General features: G+C 35.2%; 2 protein-coding genes across 2 annotated transcripts; one reads left to right on the forward strand and one right to left on the reverse strand.

The window, feature by feature from the left end:
- Positions 1–1,925: 1,925 nt before the first annotated feature.
- Positions 1,926–19,028, forward strand: cfap43 (cilia and flagella associated protein 43). The gene is made up of 38 exons (XM_051652081.1): positions 1,926–1,969; positions 2,303–2,556; positions 2,697–2,793; positions 3,314–3,481; positions 3,654–3,804; positions 3,998–4,148; positions 4,269–4,348; positions 4,449–4,580; positions 5,435–5,551; positions 5,772–5,852; positions 5,970–6,118; positions 6,215–6,318; positions 6,401–6,565; positions 7,437–7,600; positions 7,693–7,860; positions 7,973–8,103; positions 8,313–8,484; positions 8,681–8,773; positions 9,301–9,378; positions 9,539–9,664; positions 9,898–10,002; positions 10,162–10,278; positions 10,424–10,615; positions 10,797–11,003; positions 12,352–12,441; positions 12,821–12,901; positions 13,018–13,143; positions 13,831–13,950; positions 14,107–14,214; positions 14,462–14,548; positions 14,634–14,722; positions 14,850–15,054; positions 15,172–15,284; positions 15,416–15,575; positions 16,035–16,199; positions 18,110–18,190; positions 18,332–18,485; positions 18,853–19,028. The coding sequence occupies exons 1-38, from the start codon at positions 1,941–1,943 to the stop codon at positions 19,026–19,028; spliced, it is 4,986 nt and encodes a 1,661-aa protein (XP_051508041.1). The 5' UTR covers positions 1,926–1,940.
- A 78-nt stretch (positions 19,029–19,106) lies between these two features.
- Positions 19,107–20,599, reverse strand: sfr1 (SWI5-dependent homologous recombination repair protein 1). The gene is made up of 3 exons (XM_051652080.1): positions 20,236–20,599; positions 19,605–19,931; positions 19,107–19,487 (listed from the first exon to the last, which is right to left on the reverse strand). Exons 1-3 carry the CDS (start codon positions 20,323–20,325, stop codon positions 19,296–19,298), a joined length of 609 nt encoding a protein of 202 aa, XP_051508040.1. The 5' UTR covers positions 20,326–20,599; the 3' UTR covers positions 19,107–19,295.
- Positions 20,600–21,953: the final 1,354 nt, after the last annotated feature.

The raw sequence follows: 21,953 nt of genomic DNA on the forward strand, positions 1-21,953 counted from the left end.
TCAAATGTATTTCTATAGTACTTTTCACAATATATATTGTTTTATAGCAGTTTCAAAGAAAATAGTGAAGTACAAACACTTATTTCTCCCAAATAAGTATTTTTTTCTTCTTCATAATATATGAAATTACATGCAGATTCTTTTTTTATTTTTATGGTTCAAAACTATGGCTTTCAATAGAATAAAATAATCATGATCATGGTTTCAAAGAGAAACTGTAAGTAATTTACAATTTTAATCCTTTTTTTTTTTTTTTTAAACTCATATGTTTTTCACGGACCTCCTAGCACCCTCTTGTGGCCCCCTGTGAGAAAACAGTGTAATTTAATTCTGGGACACAACAAGTGTATATGTGGATAAAAATTAGAAACTACATTATTATATTAAAATAATGTTTTTTTCCTCCTGACTGTAACGATATTTAAAAATGCTATCATTCAATTGCCTAATAATAATAATAATAATAATAATAATAATAATAATCGTAGCTTATTTTTGCTTTCCTTCTTTTTTTTATTTTTTTATTTTTTTTTGGCCATGATTAAACATTAAGTGCATGGGTTTCACCAAACATTATTACATACTCAGGTCTTTAGAGACCCGACACGTATATCTATCACTAATAGATCTACAAAATGCCCAGATAGTGTAAAAATGTCAACGCATTTTCAAGACAATTAAAAAATAATAGAATAGAATATATTCTGATATATTTTTCATATATAAAAAAGATCAAGACAAATCTAGAACAGGATTCATTACTTTCACACTGAAATTTCAAACACATCTTGAGCTACACATAAAACATAAACTACACATACGTATTTTTTCAGCCACTTGTTAAGTCTAAATAGACTCATAACTTATATAATTTCAGCAGTACACCCAAATGGCAATAGCCAAATCATAACTGTTTAAGTGTTACACTTGTTGTAGTTTACATCCACGTTGCTTCTTCATCAAATAGCAATGTCAAATGCAAATGAAGTGAATCAGAATCAGCTTTATTGCCAAGTATGCTTACACATACAAGGAACTTGTCTTGGTGACAGGAGCTTCCGGTGTACAACAATACAATACAGCAACAAGACAGAGACAATAATAAAAAATAATTAAAACAATAAATAAAATAAAAATAGAATAGAATAAAAATAACTGCGAATCACTGAAACACAGAAAAATAGACTGATTATCATTTGAATTAATATAGTACTAGTTTAATATAGTAGATAGTAAACTTATACAGATATAAAATAATCATAAAAATATGATTTATGGAAGTGCAAAAATTAAATTAGTACAGCAACAATATTACATACCTAGGGTCTCTAAAGACCTTATACACTTTAGGTACTTAAGCAATTATAAATAATAATAATAATAATAATAGTAGCTATATATATATATATATATATATATATATATATATATATATATATATATATATATATATATATAGTGTGTGTGTGTGTGTGTGTGTGTGTGTGTGTGTGTGTGTGTGTGTGTGTTACACTATTTAGATGTGAAACATTGAGGAATAATAAAGAGAAATGATTGATGTAAAGGGGGCTGAATGAGGTCCTGACTGGGTTAAAAAGCATTATTCACTATTAAGTGATATATACTATAACTATATTCTATAAGTATATTTCCTATAACAATAATATAGCATTTATTAATATACTAGTCGTGTCTGCCGTTAGCCAGTGATGCTAACATGACTGAAATAACATCCCCACCCACGTTCAAAATATGAAAAGTCAGCGTTTGTCATTGTTCTGTTGGTCTTACAAGGCCATAAAATGTACAGATGACACATACAGTTTCTATTATGCATTATATGTGTAGCAACAAAATAAAATAAAACAAACCTGAACTCCGCGTGCTACAGGTTGCTATGGAAACAGACGCACACTCAGAGGGAAAGCGGACGGACTGAAATGGATGTGTTGGGAAACTTGGAAGTTCGGTGAGTTTAGAAATAATTTGTTTATCAAAACAAGGCCAATTTGTCACATCGTTTACATGACAAGTTTGTAATCTCTAAGCTTAACGTGTCTGGAAAACAAAAACAATGTTTCTGCATCCGTTTAATAGCTAGCTACTTAGCATTCAGTGAAGAACACTGCGAATATTTACTGTAAATATGCTGACGTGCACTATCAGTTTTACAAAGGAGAAAAAATAACCAAAACATTACATTACAAAACATATATCTGATCAAATATCGCATTATGAGTGCAAACATGACAATATATACAAAAGTAGATTATGCTTTTTTTTATTTATTGTTATGTATCAGGTGGGTGCAAGGATTCACCAATGGCACTTTAAAATTTGTGGACAAGAAAACAGCTTGTTACACCTGTGGAAATTTCATTGTTTTCCTCAATGTGGAAACTAAGACGAGGAAGATTTTTCAAAGTCCTGGTTCTGGCATTGGGACATATACAGCCAGTGGGCATAGCAGGTCCCTTGCTTTCTCTGACCTGAAACTGAATCCTTCCATCTTTGTCTACAACTATCCAGAACTTGAGCTAATGTGTGAACTGAAAGGTCAGTCATTTGCCTGCAACAAGAGCTGTTGTTATTGCTTTATTTTTTATTAGATATAAAATTAAATGTATAGAAATTAATATCCACTGTAAAAATTCACTATATAAAATTCTTATTGTTAGTTTTGCTTTGTTTTGCAGGTACAACTAAACTGGGTTACACAGCTTTGGCACTGTGTGATACTGGTCCTTATATAGCCTGTGCCTCCTCTATACCTGATCATGCCATCACATTGTGGTAAAATGTTAAACATTTCACCCAGTCCCAATCAGTCACTTAACTCATTTTTTGTATTTTTTATAAATATACTAAATTATTATTAAAAAAATGTTTAATATAAAAGGTTGTTAAACTGAGTTCTTCTTTAAGAACTTATCTTAAAGAATCCCAATACATTTAGGAGTGGTGGTGAGCCAATAACAGAAAAAAAATAAATAAATAAATAATAATAATAATAATATCCTAGCACCATTTGTACTTGAGTAGCTCCAGTTTACGGAAATGGACTATTGAAGTTTGCTGAAGGAGAAATGGTCTGCTAAATTTCAATTCAATTTTGTTTCATAGTGTATATACTGTATATGGACACATTATTTGTCTATTCGATTTATGCCATAATAATGTTAAATATTTAATCACTCCTAATTTTGTCTTGGTTACGTTAGTCTGAGATTTGCCACAAAAATATTTTACATTTAGCATTGCATTTTCAGTTTTGTTATGTGGTTTTGAGCATTATTCTTCTCAATTGTTTCAGGAACTGGGAGAGTGGCGTTACACTTTGTAGCCATCCATTGATGGGAGAGGACATCACAGCTCTGGTTTTTAACCCTATTAACTGGTGTCAAATTTGTGCTGTAAACTCGAGGTTCCTCACCATCTGGAATGTTGAGCGATGTGACAGCTATCATTTGATGAAGCCTAGGTAGAGGACGTGTCTCCAGCAGATGTCACTGATGTCATTGATACATTTAACGTGTCTTCTATCAAATAATAATTCATGAATTGTACATGGGTTTCATATGCCAGTGAGACTGATTCACAGACATGTAATTGTATATTGTACCAGTGATCCTTTCTTTATGCTCATTTGGCAGTGTTGTTGATCTCCCCGCCACTGATGGTTCAGTGATTGAGCATGAAGTAAACCCCTCTCATATACTCAGTGGGAAGCTGACATATTTAGGTCCTCAGATGCCCACATCAGCAATCGCTGGACTGAGTGGTGACAGAGCTGACAACTTTGTGGTAATGGTTGTGTCTTCAGTAGAGTGATCTTAAATCAATTATAGTTCAATATAATCACTGAATCAATTAAAAGTAATTTGAAGCAATAATATTACCACCCTATATGGGAAAGATCATCATAATCAAAAGGTTGAGGTCTCCTTTTATATTTGTGATAGTCATAACATAATAGTTTGTGTGTGTGTCTCAACAGCCTTTGAAACAAATAAAACCAAGACTGTGTCCAAGTGCCATCTGCTGGTCAGCTTTCTCTGACTTGTATGTTGGTACCAAGGAAGGCTTCTTACTTTGTGTGAATACTGACACTTTGCGCATCTCGGTCCTATTCAAACCACAAACCTCATGTAAGGGGACTCTCAGCTTATACTCATCACATGTGAAATTTTAATACGGTTAGTATGTATGTTATATTAATTTCTTTCTTTATCGTCCTCATAAACTTTTGTTTTAATTTTACATCACAGATGACAGTGACACTTCCCTACATGAGAGCAGTTTCCAGAGCTTGGTACTGCAGGACAACAACCTCTTTGCTGCAGGAATTGTAAGAAATTTTCTCCATCATGGCCCTGAGCAAAACAAATCTCTTTTCAAGTGTGACATAAATTCACCCTACTTCAAGTGCATTTGGAAATCTATTACAGGATGGCATTTTACGAAACATACAAGTTAAAGGAAGTAATGTGGAGGTAATGCAATCTTGGACTTTGGACGAGGCAGTCTCGGCTATATGCTTTTCCCCTGACTGTGAGACACTGCTACTAACTTCTAGCACAGTAAGCGCTATTACAATTACAAATGTTTAACATAAATACATTTTTTTAATGATTCATGCCAAATTAACATTTATTAAAGAACAATTATATTATAATACAATTATATAGTATACTACATTATTTAAAGGGATAGTTCACCCAAAAAATCATAATTGTCATAATTTACTCACCCTCATGCCATCCCAGATGTGTATGACTTTCTTTCATCAGCAGAACACAAACAAAGATTTTTAGAAGAATATTTCAGCTATGTTGGTCCAATGCAAGTGAATGTTGATCAGACGTTTGTAGCTCCAAAAATCGCATAAAGAAAACATAGAAGTAATCCATATGACTCCAGCAGTTAAATCCATATCTTCAGAAGCGAAATAATAATAATAGGTGTGGGTGAGAGACAGAACAATATTTAAGTCATTTGTTTACTCTAAATCTCCATTTTCACTTTCACTTTTACATCTGAAAGTCACATGTGGTGCCTGTTTAGTTTCTATTTCACATCTGAAGTGGAGATTTAGAGTAAAAAAAGGACTTAAATATTAATCTGTTTCTCACCCACACATATCATTGCTTCTGAAGATATGGATTTAACCACTGGAGTCATATGGATTACTCTTATGTTTCCTTTATGTGATTTTTGGAGCTACACATCTGGGATGGCATGAGGGTGAGTAAATGATGGGAGAATTTACATTTTTGGGTGAACTATCCCTTTAACAGTTATTTAGTCAAAAATGTAATAATAAATACTCTATTTTAGAATTATTTAAAGAAAAATTATGTATAAAAATCTATTATTAAAAGAGTACTCTATTTAAGAGTTTGGAATGTTTACGAATTTTGATTTTGTTTTCCAGGGGCGTCTCTACAGATTCAAATCACTACTGAAGGATAAAGTTGTTAAACTCTTGGATGTCCTCATTGGAGATTTTGTAGCTGTTGCTCCATTATACACTGATAGAAACATTTGTGTGGTAAAAGAAAATGGCAGTGACAATGGGTTAATAACATATAAACAATACTGTACATATTATAATACTAAATTGTAGTCTTATGACATGGGATTTTATTAAAAACAGTGGACCACTGTATCTGCATTGTCACTATTGTATTGTCACTACTGATTTTGTTTTATGATATCTCAAATAGCATTTTTGTGTGTCTAGATGCAATTTGTCTTTCTTTTAACTGCAGTCAGTCAGAGAGGCAGGAGAGATACAGCTGTGGGCCCTGGATAGTGGACTTTGCATGGGCTCCATCCCTCTGCAAACAAATGTTAGTGCTATAATTAGAGGTTTTATTTTGTGTGCTCAGCAATTTCTTCCCCAATTAATCAGGTGAATCAGTATGCTGCTGTATAAATCTATATTATTTGGTCTGAATTAATTTCAGTTGACCAGTGTGGCATGCTGCCTCATAGCGCAGTATGTTGTTGTAGGGACAGTCACTGGAGAAATCTTGTTTGTGGAGATGACCACAAAGCAGAAGCCCAGACTAGTACACAGAGTTCATCTCTACCATGTTCCTGTAGAGCATTTGGTGTGAGTTTTTCATAGTACCAATATTATTTGATACCATATTGTTATTGATTTGAGGAATGTAAACCCAGTCTTGAGCATACTATTTCTTTTGGATAGGTTTGATCAAGGTGGAAACTTCTTAATAACTGGAGCATCAGACTCGCGAATGTTTGTGCTGGATGCAAGGCCATCAAAAGGATTTGAAATGATTGGATGGATTGGTAACTTCTTAAGATGACATATTTCACTATTGTTTGCCTCATGTTTGAAGTAATTTCTAAGAAATCCTTTTACTTTTTCCAGAGGCTCCAGGTGCTATTGTAAGCCTTTCCACTCAGTACCACAAAGAAATCAATCAGGTTAAAGTGCTGGTACTGTGTTGCAGACAGGCAGAAGAGAAGACAGAGAGAAAAACCATTGGAGGAAATGTGCTTCTGCTTCTGACATTGTTTGTACAGCAACTCACAGGTACTATGGAAATCGAGAAACACTCCGTAATTGAGTCTGGCAAATGAAAAGCTTTTGTGAAAAATTACGAGGACAAATGATAGACATAGCAAACATAATGTATATAGAGGCCCCAAGAAAGTTTAGACACTTATACCGCACGATTAATGAATGTCTTTGCAACTGTAAAAATTCAAACTAAGTGGCATTTATTTTAAAGAAAGATAGCACAAGCACACTTTAGAAGCAAAAAAAGGAATTACATTTTTTTATTATTAAAAAACAATATATATACTATTCACAAATAAGAAAAAAAAGTATTTTGACACTCTCTGCTTGTCAAACTTAATTAAGTTCATCCTAAAATTTTTATTTTGTCAACATTATTTCCCAAAAATGTCAGTTTAACTAAAAATTCTGTTATTATGTACTCACATTGTTCCAAATCTGTTTGACTTTCTTCTGTGGAACACAGGTGAATGTTATCCTCAGTCACCATTTACTTTTCTTGCATCTTTTCCCATGTATTTAAAGTGAATGTTGACTGAGGCTATCATTCTGTGTCACACCACCTTTTGTCACACAGGTTTGGAACAACACGAGGGCGAGTAAATGATGACAGAATTTTGATGAACTATTACTTAAATGTGATGAACTATGCATGTGGAACTTGAGAGTGATTTAATTCTTGGCAAACTTGGCAGAACAACCAAGAAAAGTTTGTTCTGAGAACATGACTAGCCTCATTTGTTTGTAGCTATCATTCATTTGATAATTTGTTATTCTAATGGAATGAAATTTTAAGATTTTTTTACATTTTAAGATTAAGTTTCCAAATACTTTTTGGGGTCCCCATATGCCTCAACTTCTCAAAATTATGTGCCACTCCCAGACTCAAAAGTTTGTGTGGACATTCGTGGCTGTCTGGATAAAGATGTCCTTCACAGCTGCCTGTATGAGCTCCCTCACAGTCTCTGTTCATCTGTTCTGGCCACAAACAAGATATTTGGTTACTGCCAGCAGAGAAAAGTCTTGCAGAGATTTAATATCACTGAGGTGCTGTATAAAGAAGCAACATGTACAGTCTGATGACAGTTTTATTTTGTTTTAATGGCACGGATCCTAACTGGTTCTCATGTGATATACAGAGTGGAGAAAAGTCCTCTAATGCACAGAGAGCAGTCCAGCTGATCCCAGAAGAGGAAGCATGCGGCCATTATCTAAGCCCTGCATTTCTACAGCTCTCTCCTCATCAAAACTGGCTGGCAACAGTTGGCAGGGATGGACTGCTGCGTATCTGTGAGATATCTACAATGGTATTGTCTTATCTTAACAAGTTCTTCAATGTTTATTAGCAAAAAGCTAGGAGAAACATGATTCTAGGGTATATCTGATGGCTATGCCAATGTCCCTACCTTTTATGTGCAGGACAGGTATGTACAGCTGCAATGCCACTCAAGTTGGCAGGGTGGAGTTGGCTCTGTTTGTTTCACACCAGACAGTCAGACCCTCATCACCACAGGCCTGAGGGATGGCTCTCTTGTCTGCAGCAGACTCAGGTGAGCTCAGGGGCCCTCTATGTATGTGTTTCAACAAATGCTCCACCAGACATTAAAGAGGAGTTTAGTACCTCATAAAAACATCAAACTGACTTACATTATTGTAGAACCTTGATCTTTAACAATATTTTCTATCTTGGTAATTTCATGATGCCCTTGGAGCTTTTGAAATTGAACCTGACACATCCTTGTGTTTACAAATGTAACAGGTTAAAGCTTTCTGGGGCTTGCAAGGCAAATGCAGCTACCCAGTATGGTCAGTCGATTGCTGATTCTTTTGAATCCGTAGTGTCTTCTGAAAACACAGTCCTCACCAAAATGACTGACTGGGATCTACAGACACATTCCCCAACTAGATGTTCCTCATTTCATACAGGGGAGGTAAATAACATAATCAGTTTTCTATTGTTTAAATACAATTTAGAAAAAGTATTGTATTGATTGTTTAGGTATGGTTTCTTGGTTAAGGAGTTATTTGAGTTACTCTAGAATTGTTCTCTTCTTTGATATAATGGCATGATGTAATGCTAAACTGCTACAAAATATGAAATGCATTTATTATAAATTCTTCCTGCAGGTCAAGATAATGATAAGTGATGAAGCAGAACAAGAGGAAAACTACTCCGCATCCCCAACTAGTTCTACATGGCTTGATAGGAAACTTGATGCTGTCAGTGTTCTTCTTTCATTTATATGTTTAAGTTATAATGTCCCATTGTATTAACATAAAAACCCTTGAGTATTACTTTTTGTAATTATTCTACCAGAATTGCCAGAGGCAAATTCTTTTCAGAAGGTTATAACACTTTTGTGTTTCTTACACAGTAGGTGGCTGAATACAGACATAGTTTCTTACACAGTAGATTCTAATACTGTATCTTATGAGCCTAAAATGGTTTACCACAGGGTGTTAAAACTTATCCCTACAAATTATATAAATGTATACATATTAAGAACAAAGATTATGTGGAATCGGTATTTTGTTTAGTACAGAATGTTGACAGGGAAAGGTGTTTTTTATCAAATCTAACAGTGTGCATTATATTTTAATGATTTCTTAAAATACTTAATTATACTGGTTTACACAGACCTCAAAGCATCTTATCAGAGTAATGAATTAATTGAAAGATAACTAACCCTGAAATCAAGACCCAATGATTTCCCAGCAGACTCCCAACAAATTTTATATCTCAACAGGTTCTCCAAAAAGAGACCCAGCAGTATGCAGAGACAAAGAAAACTCTTAGAGGAAACATAAAGGTTCTGCGTGACACAGTAAGTAAAATAAGCAACTTTTAATATTAGATACAAGAAAAATGTTCTAATGCTTTTATATACTTTTTGTCTTTTTGTCTATGGTTTTTGTTTTATTTTATTGTTCCCACACACACTTGAATTTGAAAGGTTTGTCCTAAATGTTTTTTGATCACTGCAGATCCAGGCTATGATGCAGGAGAATGAGAGTCTGGCTGACATGGAGAAACTTGAGCAACAGGAGTTTAACCTGGATGTGGAAGAGCAAGAGAGGCAGCAAGTTGAGGGAGAACAAGAAGTTACAAGGGTAAACAGGACTGTTAAGTACAGATGCGTAGGAGTAGATTAATTAGGTTTGACATATCCTTTGTACAAACATGTTTTTCAGTTTATAAAGAATTGTTTTTCCCTATTTTTAAACAATAAAATGTGTATTAAAGAATCAGTTTAAAACTTTTTTTGTAATAACTCATCATGCTTATTGTGTCATGCTTTAATTTTGTATATGATTTTAGATAATTTATTATTATGTTATTTAAGGTGAGGAAGGAGATAGAAATGGAGAATCTGGCTAAGTGCTATCTGAGGGAGGTCCTGAAGAAAGAATGCTGGGATTCCATGACAGTCAAAGGGAAAGCCATAAAGGTCTCTAGATGAAAAATATCTTAGATTGTATGTGGGAAAAAACTCACATTTTGTAACAAAACCATCTGTCATTGATATCACCTGGCTGAACTGTAATTACTAGAAATACTATACAGGTTGCCAAGCGTCAGTCTCTTTGTGTGTTATTGTTTGCCCCAGGCCTTTCATTCAGAATATGAGGTGAAGAACTACCCCATGAAGGAACGCACTGAAAAGGAACTTGAAGAGCTTTGTAGGATTGAGACCATGAGACAGATTGAACAGGCAGATTTACAAGTAAATGCAGTGGCATGTAGTGTCAAAAGATGCTCAACATAACTAACCTTTGCACTGGATGCACAGTGTCTGTTTCTGTTGAGGTCAGATTCACAAAATGTGATGCAAATAATACAAATACTCTTTTTGATCTATCTAACACTAGCTCCAAAAAGTGATTCTTGAGAGCACAGTCTCTGGAGAGGAGGAAGAGGAGGAGGCAGAGGACAGTAAGACTGAGAGTCCTGCTCTAACAGGCAGTCTGAGTGCTCTTTATGGAGGGGTCAACCCTCATCTCTACAGCCAGTTCAATTTACACATCAGAGAGCAGAAAATCAACCAAATCACCTTGCTAAAGGTGATGACTTCTCTTGTTGTCTCAAAAAACTACTTGGGACAAAAATATATTTTATGTGTGTGTTTTCATCCCCATTTTGGGACAAAAACTGCATAAACAGTAAAAAGATAAAATGGGCCTGCACCTTTAAAAAAAAAAAAAAAAATGATTAAGTATTAATTTGCTATATTGTTATATGAAGGATGTTATCTACAAGGTGAAGACCGCATTCAACAAAGAATTTGAGGCTTTATACAAGCAGAAGGATCAGGAAATCAACCGTGTTAGAGAGAAGAACAAGCGTATCTCTGAGATTATGGCAGAGCTGGACCTAAGTGAGACCCTGTGGGAGCCCAGCCTCACTGATAATGAGTGTCCTGAGAGAGTTCTTATTGTGACTGACTCAGAGGTAATACAGGAAGTCTATACATTCAGATTAAGGGCAATAACATGATTTGCATGCTGTAGTACTCTTTTTATGCTTTTTGGGAATTAACTGAGCCATTTCAAATTGCAGAGATAACAGTGTTTGGCCGGAATTGGATGTCATTTTAAACTCTATAACACATTACAACTTCTTAATCACCTACACACTAACCCACATTTAAAGGAATAGTTCACCCAAAAATGAAAATTCTCTCCTCATTTACTCACCCTCATGCCATCCCAGATGTGTATAACATTATTTCTTTAGCAGAACACAAACATAGATTGTTGGAAGATTATTTCAGTTCTGTAGGTCCATACGATACAAGTGGATGGTGATCAGCACTATTAAGCTCCAAAAAACACTAACAGTCGTAGTAAAAGTAATCCATAACTTATTAATGTCTTCTAAAGCAATACTATCGCACTGGGTGAGAAACAGATCAATATTTAAGTCCTCTTCACTATAATTGTTTACTTTCAGTCAGCCTTTAATGCATGCCCTGATTCCCATGACTGAATCAGTTCCATGAGGCGAATCACTGCCTCTGTAAGTGTGCTGGCATGTTCATGCGAGAACTGATGCGATACAACCAGAAATGCAGCTCGATTTGTTTACAAGAGAACGCTGTTCACAAGCTTCAGTGGTTTTGCTTTCATTTGAACATATCAGCGTGCTTACTTCACACGTGAGGCAGCTGATTCCCCTCATGGATGCGCATTGGAGAGCGAGAAAAAGTACAAAATGTATTAACTAAAATTTCAGCTTCACAGAAAGATTCCCAAACCAAACAGTTATTCCATACCTGACAATGACTATATTCCGTAACTTACAATAGTTTCTCACCCAAAGCGATCATATCACTTTAGAAGACGTTAATGTAACCACTGGAGTCGAATGGATTACGTTTACTACGATTGTCTGTGCTTTTTGGAGCTTTAAAGTGCTGATCACCATTCACTTGCATTGTATGGACCTAGAGCTGAAACACTCTTCTGAAAATATGAATTTGTGTCCAGCAGAAGAAAGAAAGTCATACACATCTGGGATGGCATGAGGGTGAGTAACTGATGAGAGAATTTTCCTTTTTGGGTGAACTATACCTTAAACAACATTTGAACCATTTCCTAAGAATTTATATCTAGCTCTACTCTTTATAGAGTGAGTTAAATCTTTAAAGCTTTCATACATGGTAAGATTTATATTGAAAATCAGAATAGTCCAAGGTTTTCAGCTTGTAATTCTTTCTGTATATATGGCAAACTCTTATATTAATTATTTAGATTTTTAGTGCAGACAATGAGTTTGACTTTCATGTGTGTGTTTATAGATCAAGATAAAGAAATACCTCACCCCTGAGCAGAAACAAAAAGAAGAAAAGCTACGAGAGGAAGAAGAACGGCAAAGGCTTGCGGCTACGGTATAACATTACTGTATCTCACAGTACAGTAATTATTTAACTTTAACAGTTAAACTAATATTTCCCTTCATAAAATAATAATGCAGCATAACGCAACCATTTGAAGTTAAATAAGCTATTAAATCATGTCATCCTAATTATACATTTTAATTTATTAATATAGAAATTTAATATAGCGTTTAAAGGAATAATGCACTCAAAAATGAAAATTATGCCATAATTTCTTGAACAATGTTAATTATTATTATTGTAGTTTAAAATGTAATATGAAAAATGTACTTATATTTATAGACATAGTATGTGTAATAGTCTGTAACATGGATTTGTTATAGATTTGGTTTTAGATGATCACATCTGTTTTTCTGCATATCCACTGCAGTCTGACAACATGAGAGATGAAGCGCTTAATGTGATGATGGGTGGAGTACTGGAGCTCAAAAAAGAGGATGTCCTGAAGATGGTGCGGTGGCAGGACTAATCATACTGGAATGTTTAAAATGTAGTAAACATGTTTAACAAAAAGAAAGATAACCAAAAAAGGAAAATAACAATAGATACTGTATGTTCAACTTACAGGAGGTACATCAACCTGAGTTCTTGTCTATACCTGAGGTGCAGTGGACAGAAGAAGAGAGAAAAAGCTTTAAAGAGTATGAGAAAAAAGTGAAGGAGCTCAGTGAGGTGCAAGAGAAACACAGAAAGGTGTGTATTTGATCCTGTTAGCTTTAAAACCTTGAAGTGATAGTTCACCCAAAAATGAAAAGTCATCATTAACTTCATCATTAACTCTCATGTTGTTCCAACCCTGTATTACTCTCTTTATTCTGTAAAACTAAACACAAGATGTTAGACAGAATGTTTGAGTAGCACAAGGTGTGCTATATTCCAAGTCCTTTGAGGCCATATGGTAGCTTTTTGTTAAAAACAGACAAAATCACAAAATTTCATTTGGTGTCAAGTATATACAAACTTGCTGTGTTGTGATTGGTCACATGACACTCGAGAAACAATGCTGTGTCTTCATGCACTACTTTAAAATACTGTACTGTATGTGCATTTTCAGATTTTCAGTGATTGAATTAAAGGCTACTTATAATCTTTTAATGGCGCTGTTTTTTTTGTTGTTTTTTTTTTTGTTTTTTTACCTTTTTGGAGCCAGTAAAAATAACCATCCAATTTCACTGCATGGAAAAGAGCTGCTTGAACATTCTGTCTAACATCTTTTCAAGCAAGAAAGAAAATATGTCATTAAAATAACACAAAGGTGAATATAGGACAAAAATTTTCATTTCTGGGTGAACAATAGCTTTTTATATTTACTCCCTTACATTTCATATCATTCTAAAACTATAGACCATTTTCCCCTTAAAAATGTCACTCTTGCGGTAGACAATGGAAGCAGAAATGAAGAAACTGCTGGTATCTATTAAAGAGGCTACCCAGACCTTTGATGAAAGACTCTCAAAGCTGTTTGAAAGGAAGGTGAAAACAGAGATGGTCATATACCAAGTAAGATGATACATGATTAAGTTTTTGTATGTTACCTTTACAGGGGCCTAGTTTGTAAAATCAAATTACTTGCCAACAGTTATGCAATTGTAACTTCATCTACTACTTTTAGATTTGACCACTAATTAATTAATGTTTTATTCTTATATCTATCAGGAGGAGTTTAAGATTGCAAATCTGGTTCACTCCATTCAAACCGAAGAGGAGATTCTCAGCAGAGAGAAACAGTTGAGCATTAAACTTGAAAAGGCACGAATTGTAAAGGTGATCTTTATTTGTATACAGAGATTATGTCTTCTATCTGTTCTTCAGCTTTGTTGGTATATGGTGTTATTGTAAACAGAAAACAGCATCAGAAATTGACATTCATGGCTTTATTTTATTATAATGTCCTGGTGGTGAGCCAAAATATCATGCAAGAACAAACTTTTGTGGCATGCTTATACATTACTGTGGAAGACTGTTTAACACAAAATGTTCAAGTGTATGAGTCACCTCTCTTTCCTGACAGAATGTAATTGGGGAAGAATTGAAAAAACACAAGGAGATTGTTGATGAGTTCAGAGATGAGTACGATAACACAGTCGCTGAGGACAAAGTAAGGTCATGAACATTATCTAACATCTATATCATTGCATAATGTTCTCACCAAGGTCTTTAAAAATAATTTTCCCTTTTCGAAGCTTCTTGACAAAGGATTTCGCAAAGAGTTTTATGATGTTCCTGGGCACATTGTTGACCAGCTCTATAAGCTTTACAAACGCAGACCGAGGTAGTATTTCAGAGGAGAGAAATCAAGAGTTGATGACACTTTAATCATGCATTTCCAGTATGTTAAAAACATGGGTTTGTCCAGTTTTAAACAGAGTAATAATGGTTGCATGGGTGCTGTTTGACAGGGTCCAGAGGATAAAAACACAGACAGAAAATAACCTTTTTAAAGAAGGTGGTGTGTTAGGAACAGCAGCATCAGAGGGGCTCTCTCTAATGATGAAGGCAATGGAAGAATTGGATTCTCCAGAGAACATGCCACAAGGATTAGATCTAGCTGTGTGGGAAAGGTTTTGCTTGGCCAGGCGGGCCAAAGTGGAAAGTGAACAACAGGTGAGAATGGGCTGGATGCAATGGAGCTAGATGTCACACAAATCAAAGCTTTTTGAACGTGTTCTTTATAAATTCATAATCTTAAACTGCATGGTATGGTTTTTAATTCAACTTTAGGTCAAACTAAAGGCACTAAACCTGGCAGAGATGCAGGCTTTTCTGCAGAGGAGAATAGATGAGGACGAGAAAGCTCATCTTGATATAAAAAATCTTATTGATGATCTTAATGGGTGAGAAGAGAAGTCAAAATCAGTTTAAAACACCAAGGGTTTAACAAAGTACATAGCAAATGCTTAAAAATGGGAATAAGAAGTCAGTAAAGACCTTTAACAACATAACTTTATACCAAATGTTTTCCTAGCCTCTGCGAAGGGAAGATGAGATTCCGATTGGACAGTATGATACAGATTGTTCTACAGCAAGGTCAGGTGGAAGTGGAAGCTAGAGACTTCATTGCTGACTACACTGATGCACTGCTGATCCATCGCAATGTAGTTGAGGAACTGAACAGCGCCATCAGGGTACTGAGCACCAAGAGCTCAAATCAATTTAAATATTGCTGCTATTTCTTCTTCTTTGCATAAACAGAAACTAAGCACAAAACAAAATGAAAGATCAGTAATCAAATCAGTAATCTTGAAGAAATAAAGAAATGTGTAAAAACATGGATAACTAGAGCAACTGGTGGATATATGTGATAGAACAATTTGAGAATCAAAACTTTATATATATATATAAAAAAAGAAATATAAAAAAGATGAATTGAGAATGCAATGTTTGAAATATACAAAATGCAATTAGAATCACTCACATTATGGAAGGTATTCAATTGTCATTTAAAAAAAATAGTATTGTAATTTCAATTTGGATAGCTTTATCAAATTGTTAATTTAGTTGTTGCTTTGTCTGTTTAGCAGTGTTCACATTTCTTAATCTATTCATTAATTGATTATTGATTTTCCAATTGATTTATCTGTCAGGCTTTAGGAGATCAGAAGATCACCAGCATGGTGGAGTGTAAAGACTTCCGCAAAGGAATCATACAGCAGGAGTGGGAGCACAAGAAAATGAGAATGCAGCTGGAGGATCTCAGCAACAAAGCCAGAGATATCCAGACACTGCGTGTCTCGCAGGAGATTCAAGAGGTATGGATTTAAAGGGATAGTTCACCCATAAATGTAAATTCTCTGATCATTTACTCGCCTCATATCTTCCCAGATGTGTATGACTTTCTTTCTTCAGCAGAACACAAATGAAGATTTTTAGAAGAATATCTCAGCTCTGTAGATCCTTACAATATGAGTGAATGGTGGTCAGATATTGTTTGCTCCAAAAATCAAATAAAGGAGACATAAAAGTAATCCATATGACTCCTGTGGTTAAATCCATGTCTTCAGAAGCAATATAATAGGTATGGTTGAGGAACAGAACAATAGTTAAGTCCTTTTTTTACTCTAAATCTCCACTTTCTCTTTAACATCTGAATGTCACATGTGGTGCCTGTTTAGTTTCACTTTCACATCTGAAAGTGAATGTGGAAGTGGAGATTTAGAGTAATAATAATTTATAATTATATTTATTTATCACACACATACAGTGAAATTCTTTTTTTCACATATCCCAGCTAAGCTGGGGTCAGAGTGCAGGGTCAGCCATGATACAGCACCCCTGGAGCAGATAGGGTCAAGGGCCTTGCTCAAGGGCCCAACAGTGGCATCTTGGCAGTGCTGGGGCTTGAACCCCTGACCTTCTAATCAGTAACCTAGAGCCTTAACCGCTGAGCCACCACTGCCCAAAACAAAAGGGATAGTTCACACAAAAATGAAAATTATCTTATTATTTACTCATCCTCATGATATCCAACGTGTGTATGATTTTCTTTCTTCACCAGAACACATTTGAAAAAAAAAAAAAAAGTTTTTACCAACTCAAAGCTCAGTAGGTCCTTAAAATGCAAGTGGATGGTGATTCGACTTTTAAAGCTACAAAAATCACAGATAGTCAGCATAAACGTCATCGACATGCCTCCAGTGTTTAAATTAATGTCTTCTAAAGCGATATGATCCCTTTTGGTGCGAAAAAGATACATTTTAAAGTACTTTTTAACTATTATCCAACGCTTCCGGTAAGCTTCACGAGAGGGTGGAGTCGAAGCGATCTCTCATGTGATGCATTCGCATTGTAATGTTATGGACATAAACTCACATTCCCCTCTTGGTTGAGACATCCAGGATAAGCACACAAACACACCATTGTAAGTAAAGAAACAGATAAATATCGAAACCAAAACCAACCAAGCTACTGTACAGCATCGCTCTTCCGTGTGTCTCACGTGCCAACGTGATTACGTCACATGCGCGTACCACTGCTGAATGGAAGCGATGATTTAGAGTTAAAAAATTACTTGCATATTGATCTTTTTCGCACCAAAATTGATCGTGTCGCCTTAGAAGACACTAATTTAACAGCTGGACTCCTATGGATGACATTGATACTGACTATCTGTGATTTTTGGAGCTTCAAAAGTCGAATTACCATCCACTTGCATTTTAAGTACATACTGAGTTAAGACATTTTCACATTTTCTTCAAATGTGTTCTGGTGAAGAAAGAAAGTCATACACTCCTGGGATTTCATGAGGGTGAGTAAATAATTATAGAATTTTCATTTTTGGGTGAAATCTCCCTTTAAATATTGTTGTTTCTCACCCACACCTATCATATCATTTCTGAAAATATAGATTTAACAACTGGAGTCTTTTATGTTTGCGTTATGTGATATTTGGAGCTACAAAGGTCTGATCACCATTCACTTGAATTGTAAGTTAAAATAATATTTATTGATATTATCTTTATTCAATTAATGTCTTTTACTGTGTGAGACTGTATGACTGAAAAAGCAGGTTGGTGTAAGTTTAATAGATACCATGAGTAACAGGTCTGTGTTTAATAGTGCAAAAGTTTTCAAATGAAACTTGAATAATTTCATTACATATAATTTTGAACAAATTGTAAAAATATTTGATACATTTCTTTGCTTTTTTTTCTCATGCCAGTACCTGAATGAAACGCATAGTCACAACAGGATATCAAAACAGCTCACAGCATTGGAGAAGACCAGTGAATTGCAGCAAATGGTACATTTGCTCATTACCTTTCAAGCAACTTGCAAAGATAACAAGGGCTTTGCCAAATGCATAATTTTTTAGGTATTCCCATCTTGTAAATTCAGACTGGATGACAGACGTAAGTTTGATTCTTTTTCACCATTTGCCCAGACTCATCAAAAGAAAATTGAAACTTTTAAGAAACAGATAAAGCACCTGGACAGACAGGACGCACAAATGCAGGAAAAGAGCACAGCCCTGGACTTGCGTGTAGCTGACATGGAGATAACTGTTGCAGAGAGGAGAAATATTTACGAGGCTGTTGGTAACTGACTTTATATTTTGCCCCATTAAAGAGTTGTCCTGAGTAAAAACTTTACATAATACTACTGAATACTTTTTTCATAACAGATTATTTTGTACACAAGTTTAGATCCCAGTGGGCCTTATTCATGAAATATAAGCAGGACTAATTTGTGTAAATTGTTCATAATCCATTCTTAATAATCCCATTAAATTAAATGCAAGCATTTATGTAAGAATATTTACACAGAAATTCGTTTTGCTTGCGTTTCATGAATAAGGCCGAATGACTTTGACTCACAATGACTGTTCATGTATATTTAGTTACTGTGATTGAAATAAGTTGAGCTAAAATATCTCACTATATCACAATATTACATGTTATCCAGCAATGGGAGATAACCAGGAGAGAGAGGCAGAAAAGCACTACCAAGATATCATCCTGAGAAAGAAGCTGTTGAACATAGCCAGAACCCAATCTCAAGAAATAATCATACTAAGAGCTGAAGTGGAGAAATTGCGAATGAAGAACTTCCCAGCCCTTTCTCAATTACATTATAACTAATACAGGATACATAACAGCTTTTGAAAGTTGAAACAAAATTACTTAAATAAACGTGACATAACACGAGACAATGTGAAATAACTTACAATATAGTTTAATAGATCTACCAAAATTCACACTGCACTCATCACTTACATTTATGGTATAATCTGAATAATTTATCCATTCAAATGTTTTGTAATAACCTGCTCTAAAAATGTTTTAAGCAAAACTGCTGATGGGTTATGACCACTTTAAACAAAGACAATAAAACGTGTGTAATACATTTCAAGTGTCTGTAAAGTCTTCCTCTGTCCTATCAAAGTGCAATATATTGTCATCTAAACCAAAGCTATCCATAAGCTGGGACAGACTGATTTTTTTGCCTTCTGTAGACAGTTCACTCTGTAATTCATACAGCACAGACTGGGCACAGGATCTCCATTTCTCTATTAGCCTCTGCAGCTGGGTCAGGTCATTCTACAAGAAAAGGCAAAAAAAAAAAAAAAAGAACAAATCAAGAAAGAAAAATCTGTAAGAACATATTTTTTTTGTTTAGAAGTGACAGTAGGTACTACATTTTGAAATAGATGTTACCTTTGTTCTATACATTTTGACCATCTTTAATCTTCGCAAGGTTTCGGATTTCTCTTTCACTTCTTTTTTTAGTTCTTCACATAGCTGAATTAAGTCTTCAACATGTTCAGCTGTGTGATTTGAACAGTCTCTCTTCTCCCTCATTTCATTCTGATTGACATCAGTTTCATTCATTCTGCTGTCAGTCACATTCTGGTCAGTGTCTTCTGCTCGTGAAGTCTGTGGCTGGTTGTCATCTTCAATTTTAAGGCGTTTAACAACACTTTGGGGTGATCTGAATGAGTGCCGTGATCTTTTCAACCTCTCCCTCAGTGAAGCACTCATGGGCTTAGGGTAAATGAAACAGAAAGATAAGGACAGCCTTCGGGATACACAAGCAGTAATCTTAATGACTTAAAGCATTCAATCAAAATGTAGAATTAAATTGTCACTTTAAATGTTTTATTTTAAACGATAAAAAAAGTCACAGGAATTCTGCTGGGTGTATCAGTAGTATGTTGGTAAGTTCTGAAACATTTATTATTGTCACGTGACAGACTTAGTTACAAAATGTCGTGTATCTTCTTTTTGGAAATGTTAGCATCCTTTAAAAAGCAGATATTAGTAATAACATGAAGCCAGGAAGCTGTACCTTGACTGTACTGGACCTTCTAGAAGAAGACAGGGCTGTATTCGGTGTAGTTTCATCAACAGTCGTCAGTTTTATCGGTGTAGTTTCCATGATTCACACCAAGAGATTTGACGTGAAATCGATGTCTAAGGAGAAAAACAGCTACTTAGTAGTGAGACGACGGAATTCTTTTCCCCCTTTCTGCTGGTAATCCATATTGTTAAAATACAACTGAAATACAGCTTTCAAAGAATCAGTAGTTTTCCCTCCTGCAAGGCGACAGAGACAATTTAGCAGTGAGGGGTCACTTCTATTTAAATGAATGGGAGAAATTGTAACGCCCAACCAAAAAGCTCTCGTGCCCAACAGTCAACGGATGTAGAAAGGAAGTCCCGCCTTACAGTTAAAAGAGCCAATCACCTTTTAGATACAGAATCACCTGTCAATCAACTCACTAAGGTGCATGCGTATTAGCTATACAAGCCGGGAAAATTGCGTTTTAGCGTAATATGAGGTAAAGAAGCACAATTTATGATTCCAATATGATAAAATTTTATTTCTGATTTGAAATATGTTCTTTGATCTAATCTTGGCCAAACATTTTTGAGATTTCTGTGTCCCCCCCATTCAAGTAAAATAGGAGCTGCACTGGCATGACTGGAAATAGCCTCCTGAGAGTTTTCCAAAGATGGCCCACAGTGGACTTGCTAGAACGACTTTGAAGGTGTTCAGTAGGTACTGTTGTTTGAAAATGGGTGCGAGTTCCACTTTGTCGTCACTTCCTGCTCGACTTGTCGTCATTTTCCTAAGCGTCTTGGGAAATTATACTTTCAAAATAAACGACCCAACTGTTTATTTAACTCATTTATGGTCCATTTTTGTGTGTTTTTCTACAGTTTCGTTATTTTGCTGTGGCGGAGAACAGTTTAATGGACTTCACAGCTCGCAGTTCGGACCTATTTAAAGGGAAAGTTCACCCAAATTGGAAAATTCACTTATAATTTACTCACCTTCATGCCATTCCAGATGTGTGACTTTCTATTTTCTGCTTAACACAAACTAAAAATTTTTTAGAAGAATATCTCAGCTCTGTAGGTCCTGAATGGTGATCAGAACTTTGAAGCTCCAAAAAGGACATAAAGGCAGCATGAATGTAAGCCATACGCCTTCAGTGGTTAAATATATGTCTTCTAAAATAATATGATTGATGTGGGTGAGAAATAGATCAATATTTAAGTCCTCTTTTCCCTCTAAACTCTCCTCCCTGCCCAGGAGGTGGCGATATGCACAAATAATGTTAGTCACCAAAAACACAAGAAGAATGTGAAAGTAGAGATTTGTTGTAAAAAAAATAGGACTTTAATATTGATCTGTTTCTTAACCACACCTATTATATTGCTTCTGAAGACACGGATTTAACCACTGGAGTCATATGGATTACTTTTATGCTGCCTTAATGTACTTTTTAGACCTTCAAATTTCTGGCCAACATTTGCTTCCACTGTATGGACCAACTGAGCTGAGATATTCTTCTAAATATCTTTTTTTGTGTTCAGGAGAAGAAAGAAATTCATACACACCTGGGATGACCTGGGTAGCTCAGCGGGTATTGACGCTGACAACCACCCCTGGAGTCACAAGTTTGAATCCAGGGCATGCTGAGTGACTCCAGCCAGGTCTCCTAAGCAACCAAATTGGCCTGGTTGCTAGGGAGGGTAGAGTCACATGGGGTAAACTCC

This window comes from Myxocyprinus asiaticus, chromosome 23 (assembly GCF_019703515.2).
Source record: "Myxocyprinus asiaticus isolate MX2 ecotype Aquarium Trade chromosome 23, UBuf_Myxa_2, whole genome shotgun sequence".
Lineage (NCBI taxonomy): Eukaryota > Metazoa > Chordata > Actinopteri > Cypriniformes > Catostomidae > Myxocyprinus > Myxocyprinus asiaticus.